Source organism: Sinohyriopsis cumingii, chromosome 3, assembly GCF_028554795.1.
Source record: "Sinohyriopsis cumingii isolate HCF-2022 chromosome 3, ASM2855479v2, whole genome shotgun sequence".
NCBI classification, from domain to species: domain Eukaryota; kingdom Metazoa; phylum Mollusca; class Bivalvia; order Unionida; family Unionidae; genus Sinohyriopsis; species Sinohyriopsis cumingii.
This window is the reverse complement of record NC_142963.1, coordinates 65,307-79,552: the sequence shown is the minus strand read 5'-3', so window position 1 is coordinate 79,552 and position 14,246 is coordinate 65,307. Positions and strand designations below refer to the sequence as shown.

At 33.1% G+C, this 14,246-nt stretch overlaps 1 protein-coding gene across 1 annotated transcript in view; it reads right to left on the bottom strand.

Annotated features, from left to right (window-relative positions):
* Positions 1-14,246, bottom strand: part of LOC149802314 (uncharacterized) — a 180,449-nt gene that overhangs the window by 118,252 nt on the left and 47,951 nt on the right. The window contains exons 17-18 of the mRNA XM_089951529.1: positions 3,698-3,862; positions 33-194 (exon numbers count right to left, since the gene is read on the bottom strand). Coding sequence (XP_089807655.1) covers positions 33-194; positions 3,698-3,862 — 327 coding nt within the window. The remainder of the gene's footprint in view (positions 1-32; positions 195-3,697; positions 3,863-14,246) is intronic.

Sequence of the window (14,246 nt, the reverse complement as noted above, 5' to 3'; positions counted from 1 at the left end):
CAACTGCTTCAGGTTATTAAAGTATAACTTACGCAGACTACAGCTGCGTGATGAATTTGATCCTTCTCCGACTGTTGTTGTTTGTGCCGGACATGCAGTACACTTAGCAGTTATATATTCGGACTTAAAATATCCTCGCTGGCAGGGTGTACATGAACCATAACCTATGTCTTCCTTCCCTGGTGGGCACACCACTGTAATATATTAGTAATGAGATGAAGTAAACATAATTAAAATACACTATTCTTTGTTAAATGTGTCATGCTATAGAGTAACTACTACAGCACTCGATAAACAAGCTGGGGCATATGTATGTGTGATTTGGATTTTTAATGTAGCTTTGGCAATGTTTCAGTCATATCGCTATAATGTCTGCAGTGTGACAGTTTATAGCTATGTCTAGTGCTGGGACATCATGCTGCAGACATGTAGCATGATGTCCCACCCAGCCACATTATCCTGACAACAGGCAGACCAGTCCTAACACTAATCTCTTAATTCTGAATGCCTAGAGAGGCAGCTGTTTGTACCATTTTAAGAAGTCTTTGGTATGACATGGCCAGGGTTTGAATAAGCAAGCTTGGAATAAAAAGATCACTTTCAGATGCAGTGTGAATCTTAAGCAGCCAACTGATAAAAAAATATGTACATGAAAAAACATTTTATCAGATACCTGATTTGTGCTTGTAAAATAGGTATGCCCCTACTGCTGTGATGCAGACCAATATGTCAAAAATTTAAAATGAAGAAAAAAACAATATTACAACAACTGAATAATATTATCTAGGTTCAAAACAAACATCTACATCAAATTCCATTTGCCTGCTTGAAGTATTTTTGTTATAATCATGCTAACAATGTATTCTGCAAAACAATTCTGTACATCAAAAAATGTTTTAAAATGAAAAATATTGAAAAATTGCTTTCTTGGCATGAGAATCTGTCCTACAGTCATCCAATATTAAGAGAAATATGCCTATCTGATTTTATTTACCTACCTCATTTGCTTTTTTTAACATCCCAACATGGTCCAAAAAATTAAAGAATGTGTAAATAATTAAGACCCTACTCTGGTCATTTGCATATGGAAGCAAATATGCCTAAATATGTCTACAGAGTTTATTTATTCTATCTGAAGTAGTTTTAGCTTAATCATGCTTAAATAAGATTTATGACATAGTGATCCAAGTCACAAAGGTTAACAGAGTACCTAATGTCACAATGATCAAAGTATCAAAGGTTAACAAGACTACCTAATGTCACAATGATCCAAGTCTCCAAGGTTCACCAGAGTACCTTATGTCACAATGATCCAAGTCTCAAAGGTTAACAAGACTATCTAATGTCACAATGATCCAAGTCTCAAAGGTTAACAAGACTACCTAATGTCACAATGATCCAAGTCTCAAAGGTTAACAAGAGTACCTAATGTCACAATGATCAAAGTATCAAAGGTTAACAAGAGTACCTAATGTCACAATGATCCAAGTCTCAAAGGTTAACAAGAGTACCTTATGTCACAATGATCCAAGTCTCAAAGGTTAACAAGAGTACCTAATGTCACAATGATCACAGTCTCAAAGGTTAACATGAGTACCTAGTGCTCTTCTGACTTTATGAGATTTCAAGATAAGACCATTTCTTCATTTTAACTGTTGAGTGTTGAAGCCATCTTTGTTATTCTACAGTGACACAAAATCTTCAAATTAGCTGCTGTGGTGGACATAGTGGATATCAGAATGAGATAATTTTTATTTAGGACCAAACAGACATCATTAGATGTCCTTTGGTGAAAATCCCACATTAATATGACCATCCATTTATGGGCAGCACTGACATCAAAATTTGTAAGACCGCCATTATGACATCCATAATGGATGCATCATGGGCGCCAGTTTCATTTAGGATTAACTAGGTGTCATAGGTGAAAACTCCATGCTTATAAAGTCATCCACTTTAATCTTCCCATAAATTTTCCATAGTATTGGAGTAAACATGAGTTATACTCAATGTTTTGTTCCCACCTCAAAAACATTCCACATTCGAAACAAATATGTGCAACAAAACATTGAAAAATTGCAATAATGTCTTGAAAACCTAAGCAGGTCATCTACATAGAAATAAGCCTATCAAGTATCATGTGTGTATTTTAGGCCTGTACCATTTATACATGTGACAACCAGAGATGCCAGTTATAAATACAATGAAACCCCACTATAGCATGTATTCGGATATAACACCATTGTGGTGTGACCACTGAAATTTAAAACATTTTTTCAATCATGGAAAGAAAACATTTCTTTTTCCTCAAACTATGCAAATTAATGTGTAAAATTTTAAGAATCACTTTATGAGTGTATGAGTTCATTATCATTTTATCATGTATGAGTTCCAATATAACACAACTGTGGCATTACTCCTAAAATTTTACAACAGTTTCACCAATTCCTTGAAGCTTTGTGCCAAACTAAACAGAATTTAATTTAATAATTCTGCAAGACATGTTGCATTCTTGAAGAAAATAGTGTCTTATGATTGTGTAATTCTTATATGAATAAAGTTGTTAAATATTTCTATTTGTGAATGATCATTTCAAATGTGTTTGTCAATCACTGCACTCTGATCTTGGTTTATTTTTGGAAGCTGTCAGTTGATAATCTTGTTATTAACTGTTCATCAACAACAAAGCCTCTAAGTCTTCATTCTGTTTGCTTTCAGTGCATTCTGTGTACAACTGTGTACAACTGTTGCTCAAACAAGAGCTGATATATGTTTGCTCATTAAACTGCATATACAACCAAACACCAAACAATTGCTAATCATCAAAGTTACTCCCACAGCTCAATGTTCAAATTATGGAGCATTGATTTATAAAACATTTTTAAAAAAAAACACACATTTAGCTTGTTAGGCAACCATCATGCGGTCAGTTCACCAGTATATAATGTTATCCATTCCCTATAAAAATGACCATATTGTTGATTAACAATTATTCTTGCTGTAGTTTTCGATACAAATGAGTGTCAAGTGTTAATAAGTGGGTATTTACAATGGATAACGGTACATGCAAACATATAGCCTTTTCTGTCAAACATATAGCCTTTTCTGTCAAACATATAGCTGAAGATTTATGTGTTCACAAATTGACCATCTGAGGATTGATGAGCAGCTGAAAATCACCAAGATTTTCAAAATCCAATAATGTATTATTTAAAATATTTAAGTAGGAAACTATATTAGGTCTCTAATTTTCTTCTTGCATATAAATTTCAGTTATCAGTATAGTTCACTATAAACTCGATATGAGTCATAAATGAAGCATTTAGTTTTGCACCCACTTTCATTACCCAAACAGCTATATTTTTTATGCATGCATCATTTTCTTTCAGCTAACTGGCGTGGATGCATCCAGCGATGTGATATTTTGTGGACCCAACATCATATTATATAGTAGGGTCACACTGTATCTGCCTGAGTACTTAGATTACTCAAAGAGTTTCTTATCAAAATGACAGAAAATTAAAAAAAGTGTCTCTGTTGAAAGTGCCTTCTCTGGGTCCCAAATAAATTTTACTGGGACAGCCTTCAAGTAAATATTGCTGAATGCTCCTCATATTAAATTCCCAATACAGAAGATATGACAAGAGTCTCAAGTAAAAGTGTGAAATTATTTTGTGCTTGATTTCATGGTACTTACAGATGCAGTCAGTGATGTTGGTGGAAGCATTCCTTTCTGTCGTCTTGTCAGTGCCACATTGGATGCATGAACTCCTCCATTTATTGGGCTGGTAAAATCCCTTTGCACAAGGCAAACACTGACTGTTATTTGAAGAGCTGATCATGTACCCTGCAGAGCAATTTCCTGTACAAATAAAAAAAATGTACATTTATGTACAAAACAGACAAGGTTGGATGTATTATCAAGAGTTAGGCAATATGGTCTAGAATAATGCAGGTCTGACTACGCAATTCAACTAATGCCATGGGTTTTAGTAGCCTATATGGTACTTTATTTGAACAGTCAAGCAAGATTGATTTGATATAAATACTACATCTTAAAAAATCCATTCATACAGTTTCATAAGGAAATTAGATTCATAGATCTATAAAACGATAGCCTGTAACTCAGCCAGGTATATACATGGATCTAGAAGTCTCATAAAAAAAACAATTTTTTGACTAAAAATCTTCAATAATACTTACCAAATTGTAATATATTAGGAGTATGACCACTACCAGCCCTCTCAGGCCATTTTTCTATAAAAAATATTATTAAAACTCATCTATCCACCCCAGTGGGAGTCAGACAAGAGTGATCATCCCATTGGATGGTAGTATTGTCACTAAATTCCATCCATACTACAGTTAACTATACATGCCCAGCTGCCAGGTTTTAAAATGTACCAGCAGGGAGGTTGGGAGGGTGTGATTATATAAGTATTATGAAAGAAACACACCTTTTTCCAAATATTCTTTCTTCTTTAAACACATTACCTGATCATAATACATTAGGAGAATAGAAAAAATGTGCAGAATTTAGTCTCTAATTCAGGAGAAGGCCCAATGTCTAATCCCAAGATGTATCAGCAGCAGTTCCAAATCATGTGAGAAATAGAGGTTAGAGTTAGCAACTCAACATGGTGTGACTTGCAGAGACAAAAATCTCCCACCAACCAACTCCCAGAAAATTTTGTTTTTTGTCTGCATTATTCTGTAGCTGCTGAACAACCTTGCAAGGTAGTGTATTGTGTTGCTGATATAGATCAAACTGAGCCCTTTGGATGAATAATCTCTGAGATAAAATCTAGCTGATCTCCATCCCAGAACTAAATAAGATACTGCACTTCTCATTGGCTTGGTTTACTTTGTGTATCATTTCAAAAGACTTCATGGAGTCCTGCAAATGACCTGTTGGAGAAGGGACCATAAGGAAAGTGTTTTTACAACTAAGGGCTGACTGAATGCATGAGCAGAAGCCTGCTCTTAGCACAAGTAAAGCTGAACCATCATGCTGAAACTATAGACAGATTATAGAATAGTAATCTAACTCCTTGAAGAGCCAAAGAAAAAACATGATACATTGTGGTATCAAGAGTTTAGCCAGAGTGCTGTGTTCCCACAGGGATAGCACTCTCCACTTTCCTTCCTATACTGTCAAAGTGGTGGACCTCACACTGGTACCTATCATCTGGGAAAAAAAGTTTGCCTTAGCTGGAGAAGGGTCAATAAGTGCTGTCTCATCCTTGTTTAGGAATTATTTAGGCCAGGTGTCGGACAATATCTCTATCCTGAAGCCAGAAACAGGTGTAACAGGAACAATGATCACTGTGCTGAATTCTTGATATACTGTACTGGTAATTGCAGTCACAGATGGAGCCAGTACTGGAAATGTTATTGATGGGTGTTGGGAGTTATCTGTGTGTTAATGCCATGAATGGGTATATTGTAAACATCAATCATCAAACCCATTGGTGACACTATAACTACTGATATGATGAAACTGATGAAACATGCAGTCAAGATGAGTGATTTACTAAACTTGGGGTCTAGCCAGATTGAAATGCTGCATTGAAAACATTGTAGCTCAAAAGAGCTGGTTTTGTGAGAGAGTGATCCTCGTCCTTATGTATTAATGGCTGGGTAATGTACCTGAAGGAAAAATACCAGAATAACTACCCCACCCCCCAACACTCCATGTGTGCAACATTTCACTAACAATGGATCATTGATTTGTTGTTATCTTTCACATTGCCTTTTGTTTTTACCCCAGACATCCATTGTGTGCACCATTCCAATAACAGTGGATCAATTATTTGTTGATATACTTCTCACTTTGTTTTTTAAAAATTTATATTTTCCAAGGATCATCACCATACAACAACCAATTCAATGTGCTATATGTAATCCTGATCAAGGAGCTGATTGATTAATTCTATAAGAGTCAATGTGCATCTTTATAAACATGATGTGTCATTTTGTCTGTGATTGGTTAAATGCTCTATCAAATGAAAGCACAGTGAAAGCAAAAGTTACAGTTGTGTCTCATAGGTGAGAAAAAGAGCCACTCCTGATGCCAGTCTCTTACAGAATCCTTCTAATTTTGGATCTAATTTCAGGAAGAGCCAATTTTGGTCCACTGGAAATGCTAAAAATTGATTTGCACCTAAGAACAATCAAAACCAAATTGCCAGGTTATCCTCTTTCAAATCCATTCCTCTCCAACCAATCTCTTAAAATTTCTAGATATTAAATGATTTACTTCTTCCTTTTGGATCCTGAATCAACAAAACAAATCATGTAAATTTTGTTACCTAGATTAGTTCTTTTATCTTACAAGCAAATCATGATTATCTGAAACAATGAAATGAGCAACTTAGTTCTAAACTTAAAGTCAAGTTAAATCCTAGTTGTACAAATGAAATCAACTTATTTCATAACCTTCAAACAATATGTATGCTTAACCAAATATACTTAGGTTCAACACGGGGAAATGATCAGAAAGTCCTTGTGTAAGACTTGTGACTTTGGAATAGTCTGAATTTGAAAACAAGACTTATGTGGACCTGACATCACTCACCTGTCTGACATATGCCTAATAACCAAATGTAAGAACAGTTTGCTAGGAAATCTGGCCCTGCATGACGCTTTCTGTAGAAATTTCATTTGAACGCTGCTAATTACATGTTTTCTGAAAACTAATGTTTCATTGTTTCTCTTTTTTCTTATGCCTTCATCCATAATGACAATCAGCAACATTTTTCCAATAGTCCAATAACAAAATGCCTTTACGACATTATCATAGGTGATGCAATTTTCTTGTTTTTTTAAATGATATTTTTACTAAGTAAATGTAGCCATGTTTGATCATGGATTGGCATAATTTCTACAACTTTAAAGACCTTCATGCCATAGTGCTGTCAAAGTTGGTCAAATTGTGCTAAGCACTGTTGGGAACAGCAATAATGCATTTTTTATATTTAGTAATGATGGCTGTCTTTGATGGTCAATTGATTTAATTTGCATCACTGGGATCCTGCAATTCTAATGGCTCTTACTAGATATATATTTCCTTTAATACAGTGGAAATAAATCTGAAATTTTAATGAAAGAAGATGCAAATTTAAAAAAAAAAGAGTAAACTTATATATATAGTTATTAAATATTCTGGAAAATGTGTAAAGTTTCATTCTGGACTTATTATCCTTACAACATTCATAATTTTCCTCTGAAACTAATTGTTATCAAAATTCATGTTTTCTTTGACAGCACAATACGACAGAATTTCACCCAACAACAGTAGTTTATGATACTCTTTTTAAAAAAAAATCATTTCAATCGACAACAAGCCAACTAACCACATAAAAAATACATAGCACTTAAATTATAGGCATTTAGGTGAAGTTTTATTTAATCAGATTAATAGTTAAGCTCTGGACAATGATAAAAAAAATGTTAGTTGATCTTGCTAGTATCTTTGATCTTAATATTGACTAGTCATCTCCTATTCTGTTTTATAAGTATGGTGTGCTGATAATGCAACACAGTTAGGAAACAAAGTGTGTGGGTCTCATATATAGCATGGACTCTAGGTCAATCATTAAATTATTGAGTTTTTCATAAGTCCAGGAGATAAACTTTCACACATCATTTGATTTGTGCTCTGTTGCGTCTGTAGAGTTTTGAAACAATCGGGAAAACTTAAAAAGACTAAACAATCTCTATTGATTGTTCAACAATGAAAAGATGAGTGAACTAAATTCAGTCATCTTCAAATTAAGCTTCGTTGGTGACACCTTTATTGACTGTCTGATAATGGAACAATCTGTATATCAGACTAAGGGACATTTTAATTTTACTTTGTTATTGTGTTTATTTGAGAGTGTAATGGGTAAACAAAGCAAAGATAAGTTGGCAATGATATTTTAGACATCCTATGATCAATGTTTTGGTTGAGCATTTGCTACAAATACATGGATTTCAGGATGTCTGATCTGAATACCCTTCATGCAAGGATGGTATGTCAAATTTGGTCAAATTCTTGAGAAGCAGTGAAGTAGCTTAAGGTATTTCTATTTTTATTAATGGTGGAAAATATCTGATGGTTGATATGCATCATTTGTAGAAATTTGAAAATCCTTCAGGCAATGGTGGTCAAATTTGGTCATATTTTCACACTTTTGAGAAGCTGTTAACATGTTTTTCAAGTTATGGCAACCATCTTTGATGGCAAATATGGATTACTGACACTAATAAAACTCAAATGCCTTCATGACAGTATGCTTTCTCTAAATATTTTGATCAAATTATGTTGAATGGTTATTAAGAAGTTCTGTGAAGCATTTCCTTATTTTTAATACTGGTGAGGTATGATGACGCATTAGCTTTATTTGAAAAAATTGTAAAGCCCTTCATGTCAGGATGCCAGATATCAAATTTAGTAAAAACAGGTTTTGTGCTTTCTGAGAAGTCATTTGAAGGGTTTCTATTTTTAGTAACAGTTGCCATATTGGATGGCAGATGAGCATCAGTGATCATGTGTACAAAACTGAAAGTTTCCCATGCTAGGATGCTAGCAGACACATTTAGTAAAATTCTGCTGAGCCATTTTTGACAACTTGCTTAAAGGGCTTTCTATTTTTAGTAAATTATATTTGATAATAGGTCAATGTCACATGTGCACACTGGAAAGCCCTTACAACAGGATGCTTTGAAAATGCTATGTGATAAACAGCCTACAACTTGTTCAAGTTTGATAATCCTATCTTAAAAACTATACTCTTTGTACAAGTCAGAGCTAGATTGTGTCTTGCTGTGACTAGAAGCATTAGGCATGGCTTTTGATACGTGGCACACTTTCTTCTATACATGATACACAGACGGTTCAAGTTTCATCAAAACATCTGGAATTCAAAAGTTATACTCTGAGCAAGGATTCGAGATGTAGGATTAGTATTTCTCTTGCCTTGATCTTGACATCTTGATGTAGGGGCATGGCAGTGGTATTCACCATTTCTTTTGAGATACGCTTTATCAAAATTTCATTAGAATATTTTCATTGGTTAAAAAGTTATAATGTTGAAAAGGATACAAGTCACAAAATTGCATTTCCCCTTGCTATGTTCTTGTTACTGAGACAGGAGGTGTGCCTATGGAATGCAACACACTGACTAGTCATAATATGTAACCGTCTGATGTTAATAAAAATATCTTAGGTGGTGCAAATATTATATTGTAGAAAGTGATAAAAGTCACAGAATTAGTTTTTCCCTTGCCATAACTTTCACTTCCTGCAGGGGATATGGCTGTTGTATGCAAGAGACTTTCTAGTCATATACTTGAACATATCTTCATGAAATACTCTCCAACTCTTCCCGTACAAAAATTTTTCATGGATTCCATATGGAATACTTCAGGAATCCATATGGAAGAGATATGAACTGACAAACTTATGGAATCAGACAATTTATTCCATATCAATTCCAATATCAAGTACTTCACAGCAAGTGAAAATTCCATATGGAATAAAGTTGCAACTTTAATCCATAAGCACTTTTTCCATATGGAAAGCAGGCTCATGTATTATAGCATCATAGAAAATACTCTGAAGAATTAATAACCTAAACTATCTGATTCAAACAGAAATATTGGTGGGAGTTAGAGTACATGTATATGTCATTGATGTGGAAGGATGAATATATATACTCATATAAATTTGACGAAACACATGTATATCAGTTTTCTTTAATTTATTTCCACAGATGTTTAAAAATAGACAAAGACATGACCAAAAAAGTAGAGAAAATGTAAACATCATCAGAAAATTAATATCTGGTAGTACAAGCATAGATGAATCTTTGGACTTAGAAAATTTGGTGCAACGTGGATTTTGGGCTTGATGTGATGTTTATTCTGAAAAGTAATTTTTTTGGCTTCCTATTAAAATATGCTCTACAAAAATTATACCCTAGTGAAAATGGGACTTAAATTTCAGCAAAATCAATGAACATTTCTTGACATTCACTCAAATGTCCTTTTTCACTAAAATTATGGTATTTTAGGAGATTTTACCAACATTTCTGAAAATATCAGTGGGAATTTGTGATTGAAATTTCACTGACAGTTTGTTAAAAATTCTAAAAATATAGTGATATTTTGTCTTTGTAATATCACTGACTATTCAGTAAAAAATATCAATAAGATATAATAAAATTTATTGTTTCTTGTACAATTTGAATGATTTTCAGCAGCATTTATATTCCCTGTTTCTGATAGCTGTAATTGTATTGTTTATTTTGGGCACAATAACTTCTTTCCACATCTTTCCATGTTATATTTCTTTATCAAATTTTGTTATTGTTGCCCGTACAGAAATTTATTATGGATTCTGTATGGAATACTTATGGAATCCATATGGAATAGATATGGACTGAAAAACTTATGGAATCAGACAATTCATTCCATATCAATTCCATAAGTACTTCACAGCAAGTGAAAATTCCATATGGAATAAAGTTGCAACTTTAATCCATAAGCACTTTTTTCCATATGGAAATCAGGCTCGTGTGTTATATCATCATGGAAAATACTCTCTGAAGACTTAATAACTAAACTATCTGATTAAAATAGAAATGTTGGTGGGAGTTTGTGTACCTGTATAAGTCAGTGTAGCTGATGTGGAAGGATGAATATATACTCATAAATTTTAAGAAACACATGTATGTCAGTTTTCTTTAATTTATTTCCACAGATGTTTAAAAACAAAGACATGACCAAAAAAGTAGGGAAAATGTAAACATGATCAGAAAATTAATATCTGGTAGCACAAGCATAGATGAATCTTTGGTGCAAGGTGGATTTTGGGCTTGATCTAATGTTTATTCTGAAAAGTAATTTTTTTGGCTTCCTATTAAAATATGCTCTATAAAAATCATGCCCTAGTGAAAATGTGACTTAAATTTCAGCAAAATCAATGAACATTTCTTGACATTCACTCAAATGTCCATTTTCATTAAAATCATGGTATTTTAGGAGATTTTACCAAAATTTAGGAAAATATCAATGAAATTTTGTGATTGAAATTTCACTGATTCTGCCAACATTTCTGAAAATATTAGTGGGAATTTTTTATTGAAATTTCACTGAGAGTTTGTCAAAAATTCTAAAAATATAGTGATATTTTGTGATTGCAAAATCACTGAAATTTTAGTTTAAAAAATATAAATAAGATATAATAAAATTTATTTTTGTTTCTTTTACAATTTGATTGATTTTCAGCAGCATTTATATTCCCTGTTTCTGATAGCTGTAATTGTATTGTTTATTTTGGGAACAATAACTTCTTTCCATATCTTTCTGTATTATATTTCTTTATCAAATTTTGTTATTGTTGTTGTTGTATTTTTTAAACTTAAACTGGATTTAACTGCCCTCAAACAAGTTTTCTTGCATTCTGTTTTGAATCAGAATTTTGCTTTTCTCCTGACCTGAATCTGATTTTCCTCGATATGGACCCTTTTTTAAATATAGTCTCTGAAACTTTTTTTAAATAATGCTCTATCCGGTCCCATTCCGTAACGGGCTTTCTAATAAGTATTTGTTTCGTTTATTATTTAAAGGATGATCAATGTAAAGAGCTTTCTGATTGGTCAAAATTTTGTATTTGTCCAATGAGTCGTTGCGTAACGGAAACTGACGGGAATGCTAAACATGGTGATTCGAGTGGGTTACGAGTTTGAATAATCATTTGAAAAATGTGTGGCAAAGAGAATAGCTTGAATCAAAGTCGATGGGAGCGTAATTGGTCAGTGTGTATGAAAACTGAATGCCAGGATTAGCATTTCGCTTTTTGTGCCATAACAGTTCGACAGTAGCGGCTAACGTGCTAAATAGGACAAGGAATTGAACCTGGATGATTTCGAAGTTATATAACTCAAAACTGATTAACTTCCAGGATGAATTTAAGGAGGACAAAGTATAGATCACTGGTGGAATTCTTGCAAAATACCCATGTCTGTCTAAAGATGGTCATATCTTTGCGGAATTTTCTTGGCCCACGTAGAATCATCGTTCAATATCATGAGGCATTATTGTGTATATTATCTAAATATTCTAGGTGTGTTGGAATTCAGTGTAAAATAAGAGTACTTCTATCATGATAAACGTTTGTCACGCTGCTTATTGAACAAGGACTAAGTCAAGAGACCACAACAGCATCACAGTTTGTACATTAATCAAAAATCAAGTTGCAGTACCAGTGACATAGCAGGCTTTTAGCATTTCTTTTCATGTCTCAAATGGATGCTTTTCTATATTATTTTGCATTATTTTCACAGTTGAATTTTTCAATGCAGATTAATATTTTATATATGTTTATGTGTTCACAGATGCCTGTGCATATATTCTAGGCTTGATACTTTGATTTTTAAAATCACTTAATTATTTAGTGTCAAGCCAGATTCTTCACATCATGTTGTATATACTGTAAATATTGTACATAACAGATAGGCCTCAAGGTAGATTAGTTCTGCAATTAACTTACCTTCTCCAAATAAAGTCATTATTATTATTAATTTTATTATTATTATTAACTCCCATATCTCTTGCCTTGGATGTCATATAATTACAACATCTGTAAAAAAAATCATGCAAACTTAATATCACCTTGGTTAATAAAGTCCTGTTTAAGTCATATTCATTATTAATCTTAAACCTTCTGAAATGTATGAAAAACTTCTGAAACTTCAGTAAAATACTATACAATGATCAAAATTGTAGTGAAATCTCACAAACGTTTTAGTTAGATATTTGTGAAATCTCACCAGACTTTTCAGTGAAATGAAAAAGACTTAAGTGATGCCATCATGGATTAGGCTTTGTATGCGAGAAAGAAAATGAGGACAAGAAAAACCTAAATCTTATTTGATAATGTCTGTCAAAATAAAATTTATATCCATTTTAAAAATTAGAGTGAAATATTCATCTTTAATTCCCAATAATGTCTAAGAATCATTAGGCAGTTTAACAGAAATCTGAAGCAGATTTTTTTATGGTTTAGACAGAAAGTACTTAAAAAACCCATCTGAAATCTGCCTTATGTATGCCTGGAAATTTTTGTACGGGATGAACTATTACCAAATTCCATATGAACTATTTACAAATTCCATATGGAACATTTACAAATTCCATATGGTATATTTGCCAACTCCATATGGACTATTCACAAATTCCATATGAATTATTGCCAAATTCCATATGCAATTTTAATTTTATTCCATATGGACAACCTACAGATCTCATGAACTAATTAGCATATTCCATAAGATTTTCCATACGGAGTACGTACGGAGTCCATAACATTTCCATATGGATACACTGAAATCCATAAGAGTGCTTTAAATATAGAACAGAAATGTCCATATGGATATTTCTGTAAAAGTACGTATGGATTCCATATCCATTCCATGTTGAAAATTTCGTACGGGAGTTGTTGTATTTTTGTTTAACTTAAACTGGATTTAACTGCCCTCTGACAAGTTTTCTTGTTTTCTGTTTAAATCAAAGTTTCAATTTTCTCCTGACCGGAATCTGATTTTCCTCAATATGGACCCTTTTTTTAATATCGTGTCCTAAACTTTCTTTTTTAAATAATGCTCTATCCAGTCCCATTCCACAACAAGCTTTATAATAAGTATTTGTTCCATTTATTATTGAAAGGATGATCGCTGTAAAGAGCTTTCTGATTGGTCAAAATTTTGTACTTGCCCAGTGAACCGTTGCGTAACGGAAACTGATGGGAATGCTAAACATGGCGATTCGAGCAGGATACAAGTTTGAATAACCATCTGAAAAATGTGCGGCAATGAGATAAGCTTGAATGTTAAAGTGCTAAATAGGACAAGGAATTGAACCAGGATGATTTCAAAGTTATATAACTCAAAACTGATTAACTTCCAGAATGAATTTAATGAGGACAATATATAGATCACTGGTGGGCATTGTTGCAAAATACCCATGTCTATCAAAGATCATCATATCTTTGCGGAATTTTCTTGGCCCACACATAGAATCATCTTTCAATATCGTGAGGCATTATTGTGTATATTAGCAAAATATTCATGGTGTGTTGGAATTCAGTGTAACATAAGAGTAATTATATCATGATAAACGTTTGTCATGGCTGCTTATGGAACAAGGACTAATTCAAGAGACCACAACAGCATCATAGTTTGTACATTAATCAAAAATCA